Source organism: Vipera berus, assembly GCF_964194415.1.
Source record: "Vipera berus genome assembly, chromosome: 3".
Classification (NCBI taxonomy): domain Eukaryota; kingdom Metazoa; phylum Chordata; class Lepidosauria; order Squamata; family Viperidae; genus Vipera; species Vipera berus.
The window spans coordinates 42,676,814-42,693,180 of NC_138204.1; the positions used below are offsets into that span (position 1 = coordinate 42,676,814).

The window sequence follows — 16,367 nt, forward strand, 5'->3', positions numbered from 1 at the left end:
GTGTAGAACCCACAGACTTCCACCCCCCCTCTCTCTCTCTCTCTCTCACACACACACACATGTAGGTAGTATGCAAACAAGATAGATTTTCACATTCAGCAGCACGATTTCAACATTCCATTTCACAGGTTAATTTTCATAGTGCTATGAGGTCTCTAGCACAATATATTAGAAGGTTGAATAACTGCCATGTGTGCACAGTATTTGTACTGATCTTCATCTTGAGAAGAAGCAGTTAGACAAGTGCTACATGTGTGCTATCCTCATATACATTGTCCTACTGTTACAATTGAACTACATCAGTTTCCATCCCCTCCCACTAAGTACATCAGGAGAATCTTCTGTTAGGTCCATGAATCTTGTTATAGTTTTGAATCTCAATTAAAAAGCATAATTTTCTTCCCTGATCCTAGGTAAGCTATAAAACATGGAGATAGCTTCCTTCTGCTAGCTACATCGAAAGGACATGAGGAATAGAGGGGTTGAGTAAGTGAGAGAGTAAAAAAAGCCACATAAACTGGTTTAAAAATAGGATCTTTATTTTTATCTAGTGCCTTCCAAGGCATTTTCAGTGCTTACATACAAGGTGTGAACAGAATACAAATTAGGATGTGTGTTTTGTTTCAGCATCTGTTCTTTGCATTGTGCTCTTTCTCTCTCACACTGTGGAAGTGGCTCCCTGCTTCTGGGCATGTCTTGGTGGCGCAGAGCAGTCTGGAGTAAACAAGCTTCCTGAGTTGGCTCATTTGTAGACCTTGATTGTTTGTATCTCAGCCTCCATTCCCAGAGCGGGTCTCTTGATTGCCTGTCTTTCTCACTCCCTTTCCTTAATAGCTTTTGCAGAGCTGCAGACAGACATCAATGAGTTAACCAGTGACCTGGACCGCTCAGGGATCCCGTATCTTGATTATCGCACATATGCCATGAGAGTCCTCTTCCCTGGCATTGAAGATCACCCTGTCCTGCGTGAACTAGAGGTAATGGAGTAGCCGTATGTTCTCTCTATCTCAATCTCATCAGGTAACTGGTGAATCTCAAGGTCCTTTTTGAGAAGCTCGATTAAAATCCACATAGCTGTGAAAGCACCTTTCCACCTCCACAATGAATACTGACATTCATTATAACATAAGCCTTGCATTTTATATATATTTACACACAGTTTGTTTTCTTTTGATTGCCTTTGTGTAGCTGCTGCCCTGACATTTTTTCTTTCTTTCTCTATGGCTAAAAGTCCATGACTAGTCCTCCATGACCAACAGCAAAGAAGCTGCATTTATTACCGATGACTGCCTAAATTCTCTTTGAATTCTCCCTTTGTGCAAAAAAAAAAAAAGCCAAAGGGGAGCTTGGGAAATCCATTCTCTGCTTTGCCTAGGGGAATAAGCCTCCCGTTTTGCAAAGGAGCTTTTCTGCATCTTCTCCTCCACTTGGCAAAGCTTTTGTGCAAGAGAAAGACCTTAGTCACATCACTTCAGTTTTGTCTATATTGTATACTGAATTGACTAAGTATATCACCAGGCATCCCAATTTTGAGGGAAGGTTTTTTTTCATGTTGTTAAAGCAATGGCAGGACCAGATGGGACCCATTATTCTGTATGAAAATGCTGCTGCTGACATTTGACCATGGAAAAACAATGAAGGGGAAACTCCATCAGAAACATTTTTACACATTCATTACAAACACTGCATGTGTGAGAGTAATAACATGGGAATACCCATGCCTCAATAAGCCACCAGGGTGCCCTGTGAAAATAGCTTTTCATTTTTGCTGCTGATGGCTCTTGAAAAGATATTTCCCATTTCACTGCTCTCTTTGTCTGAAAAGCTAGAATGCCTTATTTTCTCCAGATTAAAGCTAGAGCTCCTCAACTTTTCCAGTAAAAACTGACTGAATAATTTATTACAGGAGAAATTATGGAGCTCTAGTTTCTTCTGACCATATAGCTTGCAAAGGGATGCCTCACGATAGAACAAATGCATCGTCTGCATTCTTTTAAGGAAAGCTACAGTATCCTACCTATTGTGAGTAGGTATATCGATTATTATAGGAAGTCCTTCTCTAAGGGTATAATTAAAATAAACTGGGCAGGTACTGTAGCTCAAAGGGAAATGTGTAACCCAAGCTGGGGGATCAAAATTTAAATACAAAAGCACCATTATTTATATTTAGTTTAGTAAATTCATTCAGGAGCTGCCACAAAGAAGAGGGAGTCAAGCTATTCTCCAAAGTGCCTGAAGGCAGGACAAGAAGCAACAGATGGAAACTAATCCAGCAGAGAAGCAACCTAGAACTAAGGAGAAACTTCCTGACAGTTAGAACAATTAACCAGTGGAACAACCTGCCTCCAAAAGTGATGAATGCTCCAACATAGGAAGTTTTTAAGAAGAGACTGGACAGCCATTTGTCCAAAATGGTATAGGGTTTCCTGCCTGAACAGGGGGTTGGACTAGATGACCTCCAAGGTCCCTCCCAACTTTATTATTATTATTATTTCACTTTTTTCACTTCTTTTGCAAAGGTTTATGGTTTTTGTATTTTAAAGTTATTTAGGTTACCATCAAATGAAGTTTGTTGCTTTCCTTATTTTTTAATACACATGCAAAGAAGAAATTAATTGAATTATTTATATGGGTATATCAAAATTATACCTGGGAATGCTAGTGTTTACATCATCTATCACTCCTTGATTTCTCTAGTACAGGGGTGTCAAACTCAATTTCATTGAGGGCCGCATCAGCATTGCGGTTGCCCTCAGGGGTCCGGGTGGGTATGGCCAGGGTAGGCGTGGCTAGAGTGCATATGGCCTACTGGGTGGGCGTGGTCAGCTCTACATCGTTCGCATCAAGGGTGCCTATGGGGGCCTGGGCAGGAGTGGGACAGATCTGAGGGTCTCTGGGCCAGGGCCAAGGCAGTGGGGGCCGTTCCCTCACTGTTTCCAGGATGGCTTCGTGGGCCACATGAAACCACTTCGTGGGCCGGATCCGGCCCCTGAGCCTTGTGTTTGACATGTCTGCTCTAGTACATATAGAAAATAGGAAATAAAACTGATGGTTGAAACTGATTTTGCCATTCCCCAAAAAACTAGGATAATGATTAATGTGTCACCAATTCCACTGCTGCTTAGTTATATAATATAAATAAGTTGAAAATGTAAGTCAGTGAGAATTTTGTAAAATAACCAATATTGTTTTATTATTGTGAATTACAATGTATAACTTACATCCAGGACTATTGGAAAAGTGTGTTTATGTGTGCATGTATTAGAGCTTCACAGTGTAAGAGTCTAAATCAGTACCATGCCTATGTGAATGCCATTTCTGTGCAGTAGCTCACAACTCAAGAGTATTTTGTTTTAAATGTGCAACACAAACAATATAACGTAAAAAACATTACTCTCAAAAACACTTCCAATTTTAAATTATTTTAACTGAATGCTTTAAAGAATTTTTAAACAAACACAAAAATTTATTTGAAAATAATTAAAAATAGAATACAAGTGAGTAAACAAGGGATTTTTAAATGTCATGGTTTGCTTTCCGATATATCATTAACGAGTTGTAAATGATTAAATATATTTTGTAAATTATGTCATGTTAAATGATTAAGAGTCACTATTAAACTAAAAGTGAATACATATCAAGAACGATGGTCAACACAATATAAATCACTCAATGGAATTATAGCTATAATAAATTCATACATTCATATTACTAAGAATCTATTCTGATTTAAGTATCTCATAAACTTGAGATATGGATTCTATGCATGGATAAAGCCAAATTTTGGATGTAGTATCAATCCATGTATTTTATTATAGTATTAATGTTTTCCAGTTTAGTTGATATCTGTCCCACATTTACTTTTAGGGTAACGCTTTCAACGTTAACACTTGTGAAATTTTATAGGTCCAAGGGAATGGACAGCAGAACGTTGAAAAGGCCCTGAAGCTCTTTGCCCAGCTACTCAACAATAAGGTTTTTTTGTTGACATTTATCCGTACCCTGGAATTACAGCGAAGTTTCTCCATGCGTGACCGTGGCAATGTGGCTTCCCTCATCATGACAGGACTTCAAGGAAAGCTAGAATATGCCACTGATGTCCTCAAGCAGTTGTTGTCTGACCTGATTGAGAAGAACCTAGAGAACAAAAACCACCCTAAGTTGCTCCTGCGCAGGTAAGAATGGAAAATTTGGAACTTTGCACAAGAAGACTCTAGTTTCAGAGCAAAAGTGGTCATTTATATGAGCGTGAGCTTTGTGATGAGGATGTGACTGCTCCTCCAGATTCATTTAGCAAGCATAATTGTGAAAGGATACCTACCAAGAGCTGCAAGATCCTATGAGGTTACTATTTCAGTTTGCATCTAGGAAATCTTGTGCCTTAGTTAAAATGCTTGATATTCCTGCCACTGTTCTTCTTTCCCACGGACTGCTCAGAAATTAGCATTTGACTGGGGGTTTTTGTTGTCCAAGTGAAGATAAAGAGGATGGTTCAACTGTAAATCTAATATTACAGGCTGAGCAGAGTAAGCAGAGCAAAGCTATAGTAACATCTTATATTAGAGCTGGCCAGCAGGAAACAGGCAGGTGTTATACAACTCAATATTATTGTAGATAGTGATTTGGTTGAACTAGAAAATTCATCTGTTCATCTTTTGTCAAAAGTTAATACTATGGATCATTTTTCCTCTTTGGAAAGCATGTGACATTGGAACATAAATAAGAGAATTTGCTGAATTTAATAAGAGCTGTAGTGGTGCAGTGGTTAGAATGCAGTATTGCAAGCTAATTTTGCCGACTGTCAGTAGTTTGATCCTGACCGGTTAAAAACTGTAAATTCAGATATGTGCTATTCCTAGTATTCAGGAAGTATTTGGATTGCAATCCAAATAACTCTTGTAATATTCAGTAATGTCAGCTTTTATAGGATAGCTACTATATAGAGTCTATAGGGAAAAGTTTTAAAAACCAACAAAAGAGCATCTCTTGGTTTTCATGATTCAAAAACTATTTTAGCCCAAGACTCAATAAGAACTAACCTATGGAATCCAACACAAATGTTTGACATAAATGAACTGTTGCCATCAGTCAATTTAACTCAGTATGCCATACACATTTGAGATGATATTGATTTTATTATAGCTAAATTTTATTATAGCTATAGAGAGCCAGTGGGATATAATCGTTAAGCTACTGGACTGGATGAAGACAGGACCTATATCTTCTCCCTTAGACATAGAATCTTCCTGGGTGACTTCAGGCCAGTCATAATGAAATTATGAATTACAGTTCATAATTTCAGTGAAGATGGATAAATTTGGATTACAGTGGATTAATTTGATCTTATAATATGTGTGATTAGGTGGAGAGTTCATGTTTTTATACACACAAACATATGGACTGTTTCAAAATCATGGTCATCTTCTTCCAATCCAGCTTCCCTTAATATATACAGTATTTGGCATACAACATTGTCTCATTCTTTTGCCAACCTGAAACAAGTCTATTTCAGTGTTTTCTATCCATACAGTGACATCCTGACCTGAATATAAATTTTTCAAGAGGGCAGTGAGATGTTCTGGGACTCCCATTTTTCTGAGCACTTTCCATAGTTTGACATGAGTAACACAAAAATAGGATATTAATCTCCCCTAATTATGCTATCTCTGAAGTTTGTAGGCATTTGAATGAGGTAATCTATTTAGAGGGAAATATGTTTTTCCATCCAGAATCATTTCAGAATGAGAATTTATCTACACCCAGATTGTTGGGGGCAATTAAGCTGACTTTGTAATAATGCCGCTTGGCGGGGGTCGAAAGCCCTAATAAGCAGGCATATACATAGAATGAAGGCTATTGCTAAGCATATTGCTAAGCACATTGGTTTGTGCTTAAATTGTAAGCCGCCCTGAGTCTTCGGAGAAGGGCGGGATATAAATGGGATTAAAATAAATAAATAAAATAAAAATACAGTTTATAAATACAAAAAAATATATATTTCTTTTTCAGTTCCTGTAATCAGACAATAAAGGGGAGGGAATTTTCAATCTAGTAAGAACACCATGTGTCTATGGGACTTCCTGCTTTTGTAATTGCTGTTTCATACCACCTTTGGTGTCTCAGAAATTGAGTTGGGAATGCTTACAGAAGCTTTTCACCTGACCTAAACCAGAAAGTTCTTGAAGGTTTCTCTGTTGTCAAGGAACAGCTCCACAAGGAGTGACCCTAGGTGACAGTAATAAGTAAGAATATGTGGTGGAGGTTTTGACAGTTTGACAATTTAAATGCATTGTTCAGCTTCAGCAAACTGACCCTGACCTGCAAAAACATTAGCCATATTATTCTACATTTTCCAGATGTCAGGGTTTTTTTATTCCCAGTTCATTCCCTTTCTACCTTACCTGATATGTTGGTAAGAGTCTGCCTTCCACCACCACCACCACTCTCCCCAAAACTAGTTACTATGAACAGATAAGTAATCAGAGGACCCAAAATTCTGAGGTTTTTTTTAAAAAAAATAGGTCCTTACATGCATTTCAGCATACCCAATTCTTGCAAGCCATTGAGAATACATTTAAACCTTGTATAAGTTCCTTTCTGTTAAACAAAACAGCTATGCATTGTACAGTCAGCTACGCATTGTACAGTTTCTCTTTTTCTCTCCAACATCCTGTCTAAATGAGTGTCAGAAGTAGGCAACTACCATTGCTTTTTTATCAGTATACAGCCTGATGACCCCTATCTTTATTTACAGCATCCTCCAGTTTAATTTTTAAAGCAGCAGTAGAAAAGAGACAAAACCCTATAAAATATAGGGGATATTGTGTGTTGCTATAGCGCTTCTCAGCTATTCAAGAGAGATGTAATGGAGACAATCATTTTCTTTTATCCAATTGAAGGTCCTGATGTAACCACCCATGAAATAATACAATAAAATTAACCCCTTGTTACTCGGGAAAGGAATGGGAAATAAATTGGCAATTCAAGCCACTGATGGAATGTTGCATTTTTCTTCAAGCCAGAAACTCTATATAGCACAACTGGGACATTATGCTATATTGGCCATTGAGCCTTAAGGCAAGGCACTTCTAGAGTATATGAGATGAATACCTCACTTTCCAAGATGCAAGTCTTTTTTCTTCACATAGGAAGTAAAAGCACAGAAGAACCATCTGTCTTAGCAATGCCATGAAGTTACACAGGGCCTTAGGTCACAGACATACTCAGTTACTTGTCCCTACTCCCTATGGTCACTAATTCCACCTTTCCCCAGCCTATTTCATCTTTTGTTAGAACTGTCAAAATGAAGGGAACAAGATGAAGGACAAGTATACTGGAAAACATGTGTCCTCAGGAATTAGAAATGGACAGGAGATTAATCTGAGGGGAGATTCAGGTCAAGGATTCAGTACACCTAATTTATCTGAATCTTAGAAGGAACATAGTTCTTATGACATAGCCATTTCATATTATGTTATGTTGCTTTGGTTTGCTTCGCATAAAACAACAGCACATAGGCAAATCTTTTCAGTCAGCAATAAAGTTTTATATTTCTATCCAAGTAGCGATAACCCTAAAAGACAGATTTTGCTCAATACATATGGTCCCTACCATGATTCCCCAAAAATAAGACCCAGTCTTATTTTTTCCTCCAAAAGAGGCACCAGGTCTTATTTGGGGGGGATGTTTTTTCCTCTGTCTCACCTCAAAGCTGCAGCACTGACAGCTGCCCCCCCCCAGTCATCCCACCTCTTCTGCAGCCACTTGCCACCACTCACACGTGTCATCCCTGACCTCTATTTTACCATCAGAGGCCTTTAGGAAAGACCTCTGCAGCTGAGATTGGAGCTCTGGATTGATGCATGCAACACCTCCCGGCCTGCATTTCACCATCAGAGGCCTTCAGGAAAGGCCTCTGCAGCCAAGAATTGAGCCCCAGCCTCTGGGGCCTCAAAGAGGGCTGGCGATGTGAGGCAGGTGTTGGGGCATGGGAGGCCTGGCTGCAATGGTAAGCAGATATGGGGTGCAAGGGGAAGCTCCACCCCACGCTAACTTTATTTTTAGGCATGCACCTCACCTCAAAACTAGGGCTTATTTGGGGGGTAAAGCATATATTAGCCCCATCCCAAAATCAAGCTACGGCTTATTTTTGGGGTAGGTCTTATTTTCATGGAAACATGGTATTATTCCAAGGAAAGTTTACTCAGGGATATTTTTGAAAGTCTATTTGCCAGGGCAGTGGCAATGTGCTATGTAATACTCTCAGGTTTTCCTCAGTGTGTTCTTGTCACTTTGAAGTCTGGTTACATTGTGATATGAGAAAGATATAAATGACAGTAAACCAGAGAAAATGTTGTTATTGCTTCATAATATTTTTCTCCAATTTAATAAATTAAGTTTGGCCCTGAGAGATGGATTCCGATATTCATCCAGGAGTTGTAGATTTGCACAGAAGGTATAAGTAAGAGTATTGTATGTGCTTTGAAGAAATACACATTAGGAATAAGTTTTAAGATCACATTTTGAAGCTGCATTATAGTGTTTTTAGTATTAATTATTTTATTATGGAAATAGGAACACTACAGCATTTCTATTTTAGATTTTTTTTTACATATAAGTGCTCCTATTTCCTATCTGGTGCTTTAGCACTAACCCTAGAATTGAGGAAGTGTTCCCAAGTAGAAAAATACAATGTAGCAACAAGATATAATCTTATTGTGATTTTGCTTACTCTGCAATTCTGCTAGGTTTGTCATTTCCATCTGCCATTGAAATGCATCAGGGACATGAGTGGACCCACAACAAACAGAAATGCAAATGATAACTAGACACAATTTCCTTTCCAAATAGACATCTGTTGACATTTTCTAAAAAACAAAACAAAACATAGTAGTATAGTTTGGCTGTTACTTCCTTAGAAATATGACCTGCATATTTGCCTAGGATAATGAGATGATGTCAAAGTTAAGAACAAATGACCAGGGACCTTATCACAGTCTGCAGGCTAACTGAATTGCTTGCTTCTGTTTTCCCTCAGAACATATCTAATCCCACTCTCCCATTTCAAATTAAACTAAAAACTCCAAGATTCATTTTTACGGTATTTGGATTTTAAATGCCTGCTGAAGTCAGCAAAATAGTGCAATTTCAGAGCACTGCCAAAAGCAAAGTGTCTTCCTCCTGTGTTTTTAAATTGTGGGTTACCTGATTCTGTGTGTAGTTTCTTTCTCTGGCCCTCTAGGGCTACTGCTCAAACATTACAGAGATGAAATAGCATAATTCCTCAGATCCAGACAGATGCAATTTTAAATTGTAAACAGCAAATGTTGGTCTGTCTTGATGCATGGAACTACTAGGGTTTGAAGATTCTATTAGTGCATATGACAAAATGAGATCACCAGATCTACATTTCCCATTCTAATGTACGAGCTGGCTGTAAGTTTTACACTGAAATTCTCGTACAAGGAAATATAAAAGTGCTTGCATCATTGTAATCTATTTTATATAATAATTTATATCTTGCTTGGGAGGGGTTGGTTTTGTTGTTGTTGTTTTGTTTAATTTGCAAAGCCAGCCAACAGCAAATTGCAAGTCTGGACAACCTACACTGAGTTATTTTCTTTTTTTAGAAAAATAACCAAATAAAGCGGGGGGGGGATTACAACCAATCATAATTTCATTATACATGCCCAATGTCTGGGGGGAAAGCGAGGTTTTCAAGGCTTTATAAAAATTCAGCAGGGGTGGGTCCATTGTGATCTCTGGGGGTGCTATGACAGAGAGAGGCATGACTCCTGGGTTCTGCCAAAAAATATTATTTCATAGAAGACACTCAAAACACCTACCAAGTCAGATCTTATTAAATGGGCAGAGACAATAGGAGATGGTGACTCTGGGTGATGAGAAGTTTATGGGTGATAATCACTATCTTAAATCACAGTTAGAAAAGCACTAGGAACTAATGCAAATCCTACCCAATAGGGAGAGGACACCCTAAACACAGCCACTGGATGGTTATCACTGGATGCAATAAGCATGAAGAAATATTAGCATTTCACACACACCCCAACCCCACTTATAGCCCTGAATGAGCCAAGTGTTTTACTTGGCTCACTTTGAGTCTTTCAGTGTTGCTCCAGGAAACATGATCCATGTCTCTGGTTACTCCACCATTCTAGGCAATGACTAAGGCCTTGGCAAAACTGCCTTGGCTCCCCCCCTTGATGCCAGTGAATCCCAGCACTGCCACCCCAGTCTTGGTGACCAAAAAAAAAACAAAATAAAAAGGTGGCATCCACCCTAAGCCCCCACAACATCCACCCCAAGCCCCCATCCAGATAATATGTTCAATCCAGTTATGGATATTTTATATTTTACTCTACAATTGTGGAATTCAGGCATATCTTGTGAATATGGTTCATTTTCCATTGGAAAGAATCCTTCTTTTGACTCATCCTCCTGTACTTTATCTTTTTGCTTTTCCATGCTGTTAACTCAGATCAATAAGTGGCAGCAGCATTCAAGCTTTCCTCTCCAACCCACACAGATATTTAGCATCTTACACCTGGAGTTTTCATTGGTGTAATGAGTACTATTATTTCTTCTTTCCCCTTTTCCATCAGTTTACTGACATGCTGTCAGAATGACAACCATTGAAAGTGATAATGTTTCTAAATGCTAGATTTTTGTCTTGCTTCATGCACAGTTTAGACTCTTGAAGATTTGAAATGTAGGCTTGCCAAAATGGTAACTGCTTAGTGTCAGATAAGGTTCTCTGACTTTTAAATGCATCCATTTACATTTTTAAATATATATATTCCCTCACTGCTAGAGATATACAGATAATATGTGGCTTCATGAAACAATCTGTTTGAATAACTTAACTATCTTGTCTTCTTACAGCAAATTATTTTGTTTCCTTTTCCTTGTGGAGAGTGTTTAATAGTGCTGAGGTCCATAGAGTGAAGGGCTAAGGATCTCAAACTCCTCTGTTAGAAGCCCTCTTGATACTTGCCGTCTTATCTTCATTCTACCTCTGTTTCAGAATGGTGGTTTAATGTATCTATACCATAACCGTGTAACATGAGAGGTGGGCTTCTCACACACTATGTTGCATTTCTTATGAATAAAAAGTCAGAATACAAAAGTTGAAATAATTTATGTACAGCAGCATTCTGGGTATGTAGTTTATACTGTAGGTTTGATGGATAGAGGATTCAGCTTTTCCTTCTGCCCTTGGGAAAGAAATCAATCTCACATGAGATAATCAAAATCAAATTTTATAAAAAAAAGAAAAACATATGATAAAATATAACTCCCAGAGTCCTCTTTTAAATAAGTGTTAAAATACAGAGAGGGAGTGTGATGGCTCAGCTGTTAAGATGCTGAGTTTATTGATAGTTCAGGTCCAAGACTTGAGAACCATCCAACATGGTGAGCTTCCATTACTTGCCCCAGCTTTGCCAACCTAGCAGTTCAAAAGCATGCAAATGTGAGTAGATAAATAGATATCACTTTGGCAGGAAGATTAGTGCAATCCATATTTTCATGCTGGCCACATGATGACAGAAATGTATCTCAGATAACAAGGGCTCCCTTGGCTGAGAATCTGAGATGGCCAGTGCCCTCTAGAATCTATCACAACAGGATAGGAAAAAACTTTAAACCTTCAAATGCAGAGGAGGAAAAAGAGATAAATATAATACTTCCTAAATCGTACAACAGCTTACAAATTAGGTAAGGAAAACATCTATAACTGGTTAAAAGGTATGTTAGAAAGTATAAATTAGTGTCAAAAGTAGAAATCTTGAGCTGATAATAATCACGTATCATAATTCAATGAATGATGCTAATGGAAGAACCAGGAATGTAATAATTTAAGAAAAACCATGTCTGATGGTAGGACAGTACATTCAAGATATCCTTCAAAGTGAGTGAAAATGCTCCTTGCAACATTAAAACAATACCTCCAATATACCTCCAATACTACAAAATTGCTTCAACATGCAAGGCTTATTATCTGGGATGAGATTCCCATGATTAGAATGGAGAGCTTTGGTGCCATGAATCAGGATTTTTGAGATATATGTGGCAAGAATAAGGCCTTTGGGGTGATTTTAACTATTTCCTGTGGCTATTTCCATCAGCTTCTATCAGTTGGGGAAAGTGGAAGTGATGCTGATGTAGAGAATTCATGCATAAAAAAAACCATACTAATAAAGAAGCTGTGCCAATTTTTAATTGAGGAGAAACATGCTAGGGGGATATTCTAAGTTTTTATTGGATGTTGGAGAAGACAAAAATTTAGAAAAAACAAAATGATGAAATAGATATGGTTATGCCAGAAAGAACTATGGAAGAAGATATAGATTTCATCTATCCAATATTTGAGAATCCTGCAGAGCCGTTCTCAAAGAACTGTATCGATACAATAATGAGAAAAATCCATTCTCCATCCATTAGACACTTCCCTGGTATGATGAAATAATATTTTTCTATTGATGCTGTCAGGGAAGGAGCTAATGCTACAGTACTCGTTTTCCAATAGAATTCCTTGATTCAATTGACCTCCCTGGATTGCACCACATAAACTAAAATTGAAGATAGGATCTCTCATCATTTTAATAAGGAACTTAGATCTTTCATGGCTTTGCAGTGGAACTCCAATGATCACAAAAAAAACCCCTCTAGAAGAATCTCATGGTAGCAAAGATAAATATTGGTGCATCCAAAAATGGATTGTCATGATTGCAAGAATTATCCTCAGCTTATCAGTAAGTGAAGACACCCCACTTCAGCAGGCACAGTTTCCAATACAGCATGCTTGGCTCTTACTATACACAAAGTGCAAGGAGAAATCATGGAGAATGTGCCAATTTATCTGGAGAAACCTATATTCTAGCATGGTCAGCCTTTATGTTGCTTTAAGCTAAGGAAAAAGAAGTGAAAATGTTAGATCATTTTTAAAGAACAGCAGATTCATTACTGACAACAAATGTTGTCATCAAAAGTGTCCTATGTTAAACAAAAAGTATATTTGTCTTACTGCACATCTTTGTTCTCAAATAACATGATATATTCTTCTTTAATTTTAAATCCAAAACAATACCAATTTGCCCATGATCATTCCAATTCTCAGTTTAGGTAAGGAAATTTCTCTGAAAGGGTGACCCCACAGTCACAGGTTGTCTGGTGGAATTTAAAATTAAAATGATGGACCAATTTAGGATGACAATGAAATGACAGACTGCTACAAAAACTATTTTAAAAATTTCTAGGGGGATGAAAGAGTAGAAATGAAACAGATGCTGTTTATGTTAGTGATGTTTATAACTGATCTGTATGAAGTGATCAGTGTTTAACTCTGGTTACAGTAAATCTATATTATTTACTGTCATTATATTTCACTTCTAAGACAGTTTTTCTCAACATTGCAGTCCTTCAGATAGCACCAGAATTCCCAGCCAGGTGACCAAAATTGAGTGAGAATTATAAGAGAACAATGTATTAGTTTTTCTGGTTCTGACCTGGATAACAAGCAAAGCAGCTAGTACATTTTAAATATTAGTCATTTATTTAATAATAATAATATAAAGTTGGAAGGGACCTTGGAGGTCATCTAGTCCAACCCCCTGCTCAGGCAGGAAACTCTATACCATTTCAGGCAAATGGCTGTCCAGTCTCTTCTTAAAAACTTCCAGTGTTGGAGCATTCACCACCTCTGGAGGCAGGTTGTTCCACTGGTTAATTGTTCTAACTGTCAGGAAGTTTCTCCTTAGTTCTAGGTTGCTTCTCTCCTTGACTAGTTTCCATACGTTGCTTCTTGTCCTGCTTTCAGGTGCTTTGGAGAATAGCTTGACTCCCTCTTCTTTGTGGTAGCCCCTGAGATATTGGAACACTGCTATCATGTCACCCCTCACCCTTCTCTTCATTAAACTACACATACCCAATTCCAGCAACCGTTCCCTATATGTTTTAGCCTCCACCCCCCTAATCATCTTGGTTGCTCTTCTCTGTACCCTTTCTAGAGTCTCGACATCTTTTTTACATCGTGGTGACCAAAACTGGATGCAGTATTCCAGGTGTGACCTTACCAAAGCATTGTAAAGTGGTATTAGTACTTCACTTGATCTTGATTCTATCCTTCTGTTAATGCAGCCTAGCACTGTGTTGGCTTTTTTGGCAGCTGCAGCACACTGCTGGCTCACATTGAAGTGATTGTCTACTAAGACTCCAATATTTAAGATATTTATGCTTCAGAGGACACTAAATGTTATTTGCATGTATCTATTTTTCATGTGCAGATCAAAATGACAAAAATAGGTAACATTGCAACAGTTTTAGCATTTGTTTTGTGGTTATAATTTTCTGGTGATGTGAGAATGCTGTCTGTAACCATGATATTCCTGTGTTACTGGACAAACATGATAAATAAGATACTGTCCTATAATCTTAATTACAATAATGAATTAACTACAAGAATACTCAGTAAAATTATTCTGATACATAGTGATTTTCTTGAGTTTGGTTGTTTTAAATCTCCTATTATCCTTTCTCTTATTATAGTTCCTCCTTTTTTGTATATATAATTTATACTAAACTAGAACTAGATAACTATTTGTCAAGTAGCAAAAATTTACTTGAAACTACCTGACTAATGTAATACTGATTGGTGTAAATCAGGGTGTACCACCGGTGGTAATTTAGCACCTAGCAGATGGTACGCGACCCCTAGCCAAATGTAGCAGGGAAGGAAATGAGCTATACACAGGCCTAGAGGAAATCAGCTGGAGCGGCAGGGCTCGGCAGAAGCGCCAGGATCTGCACTTGCAGCTGCATGCTGTTTGGAGTTTCTGGTGCACCCAGAAGAGAAAAGGAGAAGGGTGGAGAGAGGAGAAGCTGTAAAAGGAGCTGGTTTGTGGAAGAGGAAAAAATACATGGAGAAAGAGAGAGAATAGAAGAGGCTTTTGTTAGTGAAGCAATGAGGAGTGAGTGAGCAGCCTTTGTGAGCGAAGGGTGAGTGAAAGAGCGAGAGTGAAGCTTGTGCGAGCAATGCATGAGTGAATAAGAGCAAAAGAGAAGCTTTTGCAAGCAACGTGTGAGTGAAAGAGCAAGAGAGAAGCTTGTGCAAGCATGTGAGTGAATGATAGGAAAAGAGAAGCTATTGCAAGCAACGTGTGAATGAAAGACCAAGAGAGAAGCTTTTATGAGCAACATGTGAGTGAATGAGAGCAAGAGAAGCTTTTGCAAGCAACGTGTGAGTGAATGAGAGCAAGAGAGAAGCTTGTGCGAGCAACGTGTGAAAGAGAAAGAAAAAAGCTTGTGCAAGCAACATGAATGAATGAGAGCGAGACAGAAGCTTGTCTGAACATGTGAGTAAATGAGAGCAAGAGAGAAGCTTGTGTGAGCAATGTGTGAAAGAGAAAGACAAAAGCTTGTGCAAGCAACATGTGAGTGAATGAGAGCGAGAGAGAAGCTTTTGCGAGCAACATGTGAAAGAGAAAGAGGGCAGCTTTTGCGAGCAACGTGTGGGTAAATAAGAGCAAGAGAAAAGCTTGTGTGACCAACATGTGAGTGAAAGAGAGCAAGAGAGAAGTTTGTGCGAGCAACATGTGAGTGAGAGAGTGAGAGAAAAGCTTTTTCAAGCATGTGAAAGAGCGAGAGGAAAGCTTGTGTGAGCAACGTGAATGAGAGGAGCTTTTGCAAGCAACGTGTGAGTGACTGAGAGCAAAAGAGAATCTTGTGAGAGCAATGTGTGAGTGAAAAAGTGAGAGAAGCTTTTGTGAGCAGTGGATGAGAGCAAGAGAGAAGCTTATGCAAGCAATGTGTGAGTGAATGAGAGTGAGAGAGAAGCTTGTGCAGGCAACATGTGAATGAATGAGAGCGAGAGAAGCTTTTGCGAGCAATGTGTGAGTGAATGAGAGCAAGAGAGAAGCTTGTGCAAGCAACATGTGAGTGAAAGAGCGAGAGAAGCTTTTGCAAGCAGTGGATGAGAGCAAGAGAGAAGCTTGTGCAAGCAATGTGTGAGTGATTGACAGCAAGAGAAGCTTTTGCAAGCAATGTGTGAATAGATGACAGCAAGCGAGAGGCTTTTGCTAGCAAAGAGTGAGGGGGTTTGTGAGCAAAGGGTGAGAGGAAAAAGGGAAAAGTGAGGGGGAGAAGGGAAAAAGAAAAGAAAAGGCACTGACCTCTGAGTTCCACTGTTGCAATAGGAAGGAAGCATTAACATTGAACCTCAACTTTTTACTTTTCCATAATATTATAAACTACACAGTTCTATAACAGCAAATGAATCTAACCAGTAAAGCCCAAAATCCACCCCCCTTTATTTTAGTCATCAAGTTTTTGACACCTTGCTGAGCACTGGT

General features: G+C 38.5%; 1 protein-coding gene across 1 annotated transcript in view; it reads left to right on the plus strand.

Moving 5' to 3' along the window:
- The window catches only part of PLXNA2 (plexin A2), a gene marked incomplete at both ends in the record, with an annotated part of 426,608 nt that overhangs the window by 377,613 nt on the left and 32,628 nt on the right, over positions 1-16,367 (plus strand). Inside the window, 2 exons of the mRNA XM_081322621.1 lie at positions 835-977; positions 3,907-4,175. Coding sequence (XP_081178747.1) covers positions 835-977; positions 3,907-4,175 — 412 coding nt within the window. The remainder of the gene's footprint in view (positions 1-834; positions 978-3,906; positions 4,176-16,367) is intronic.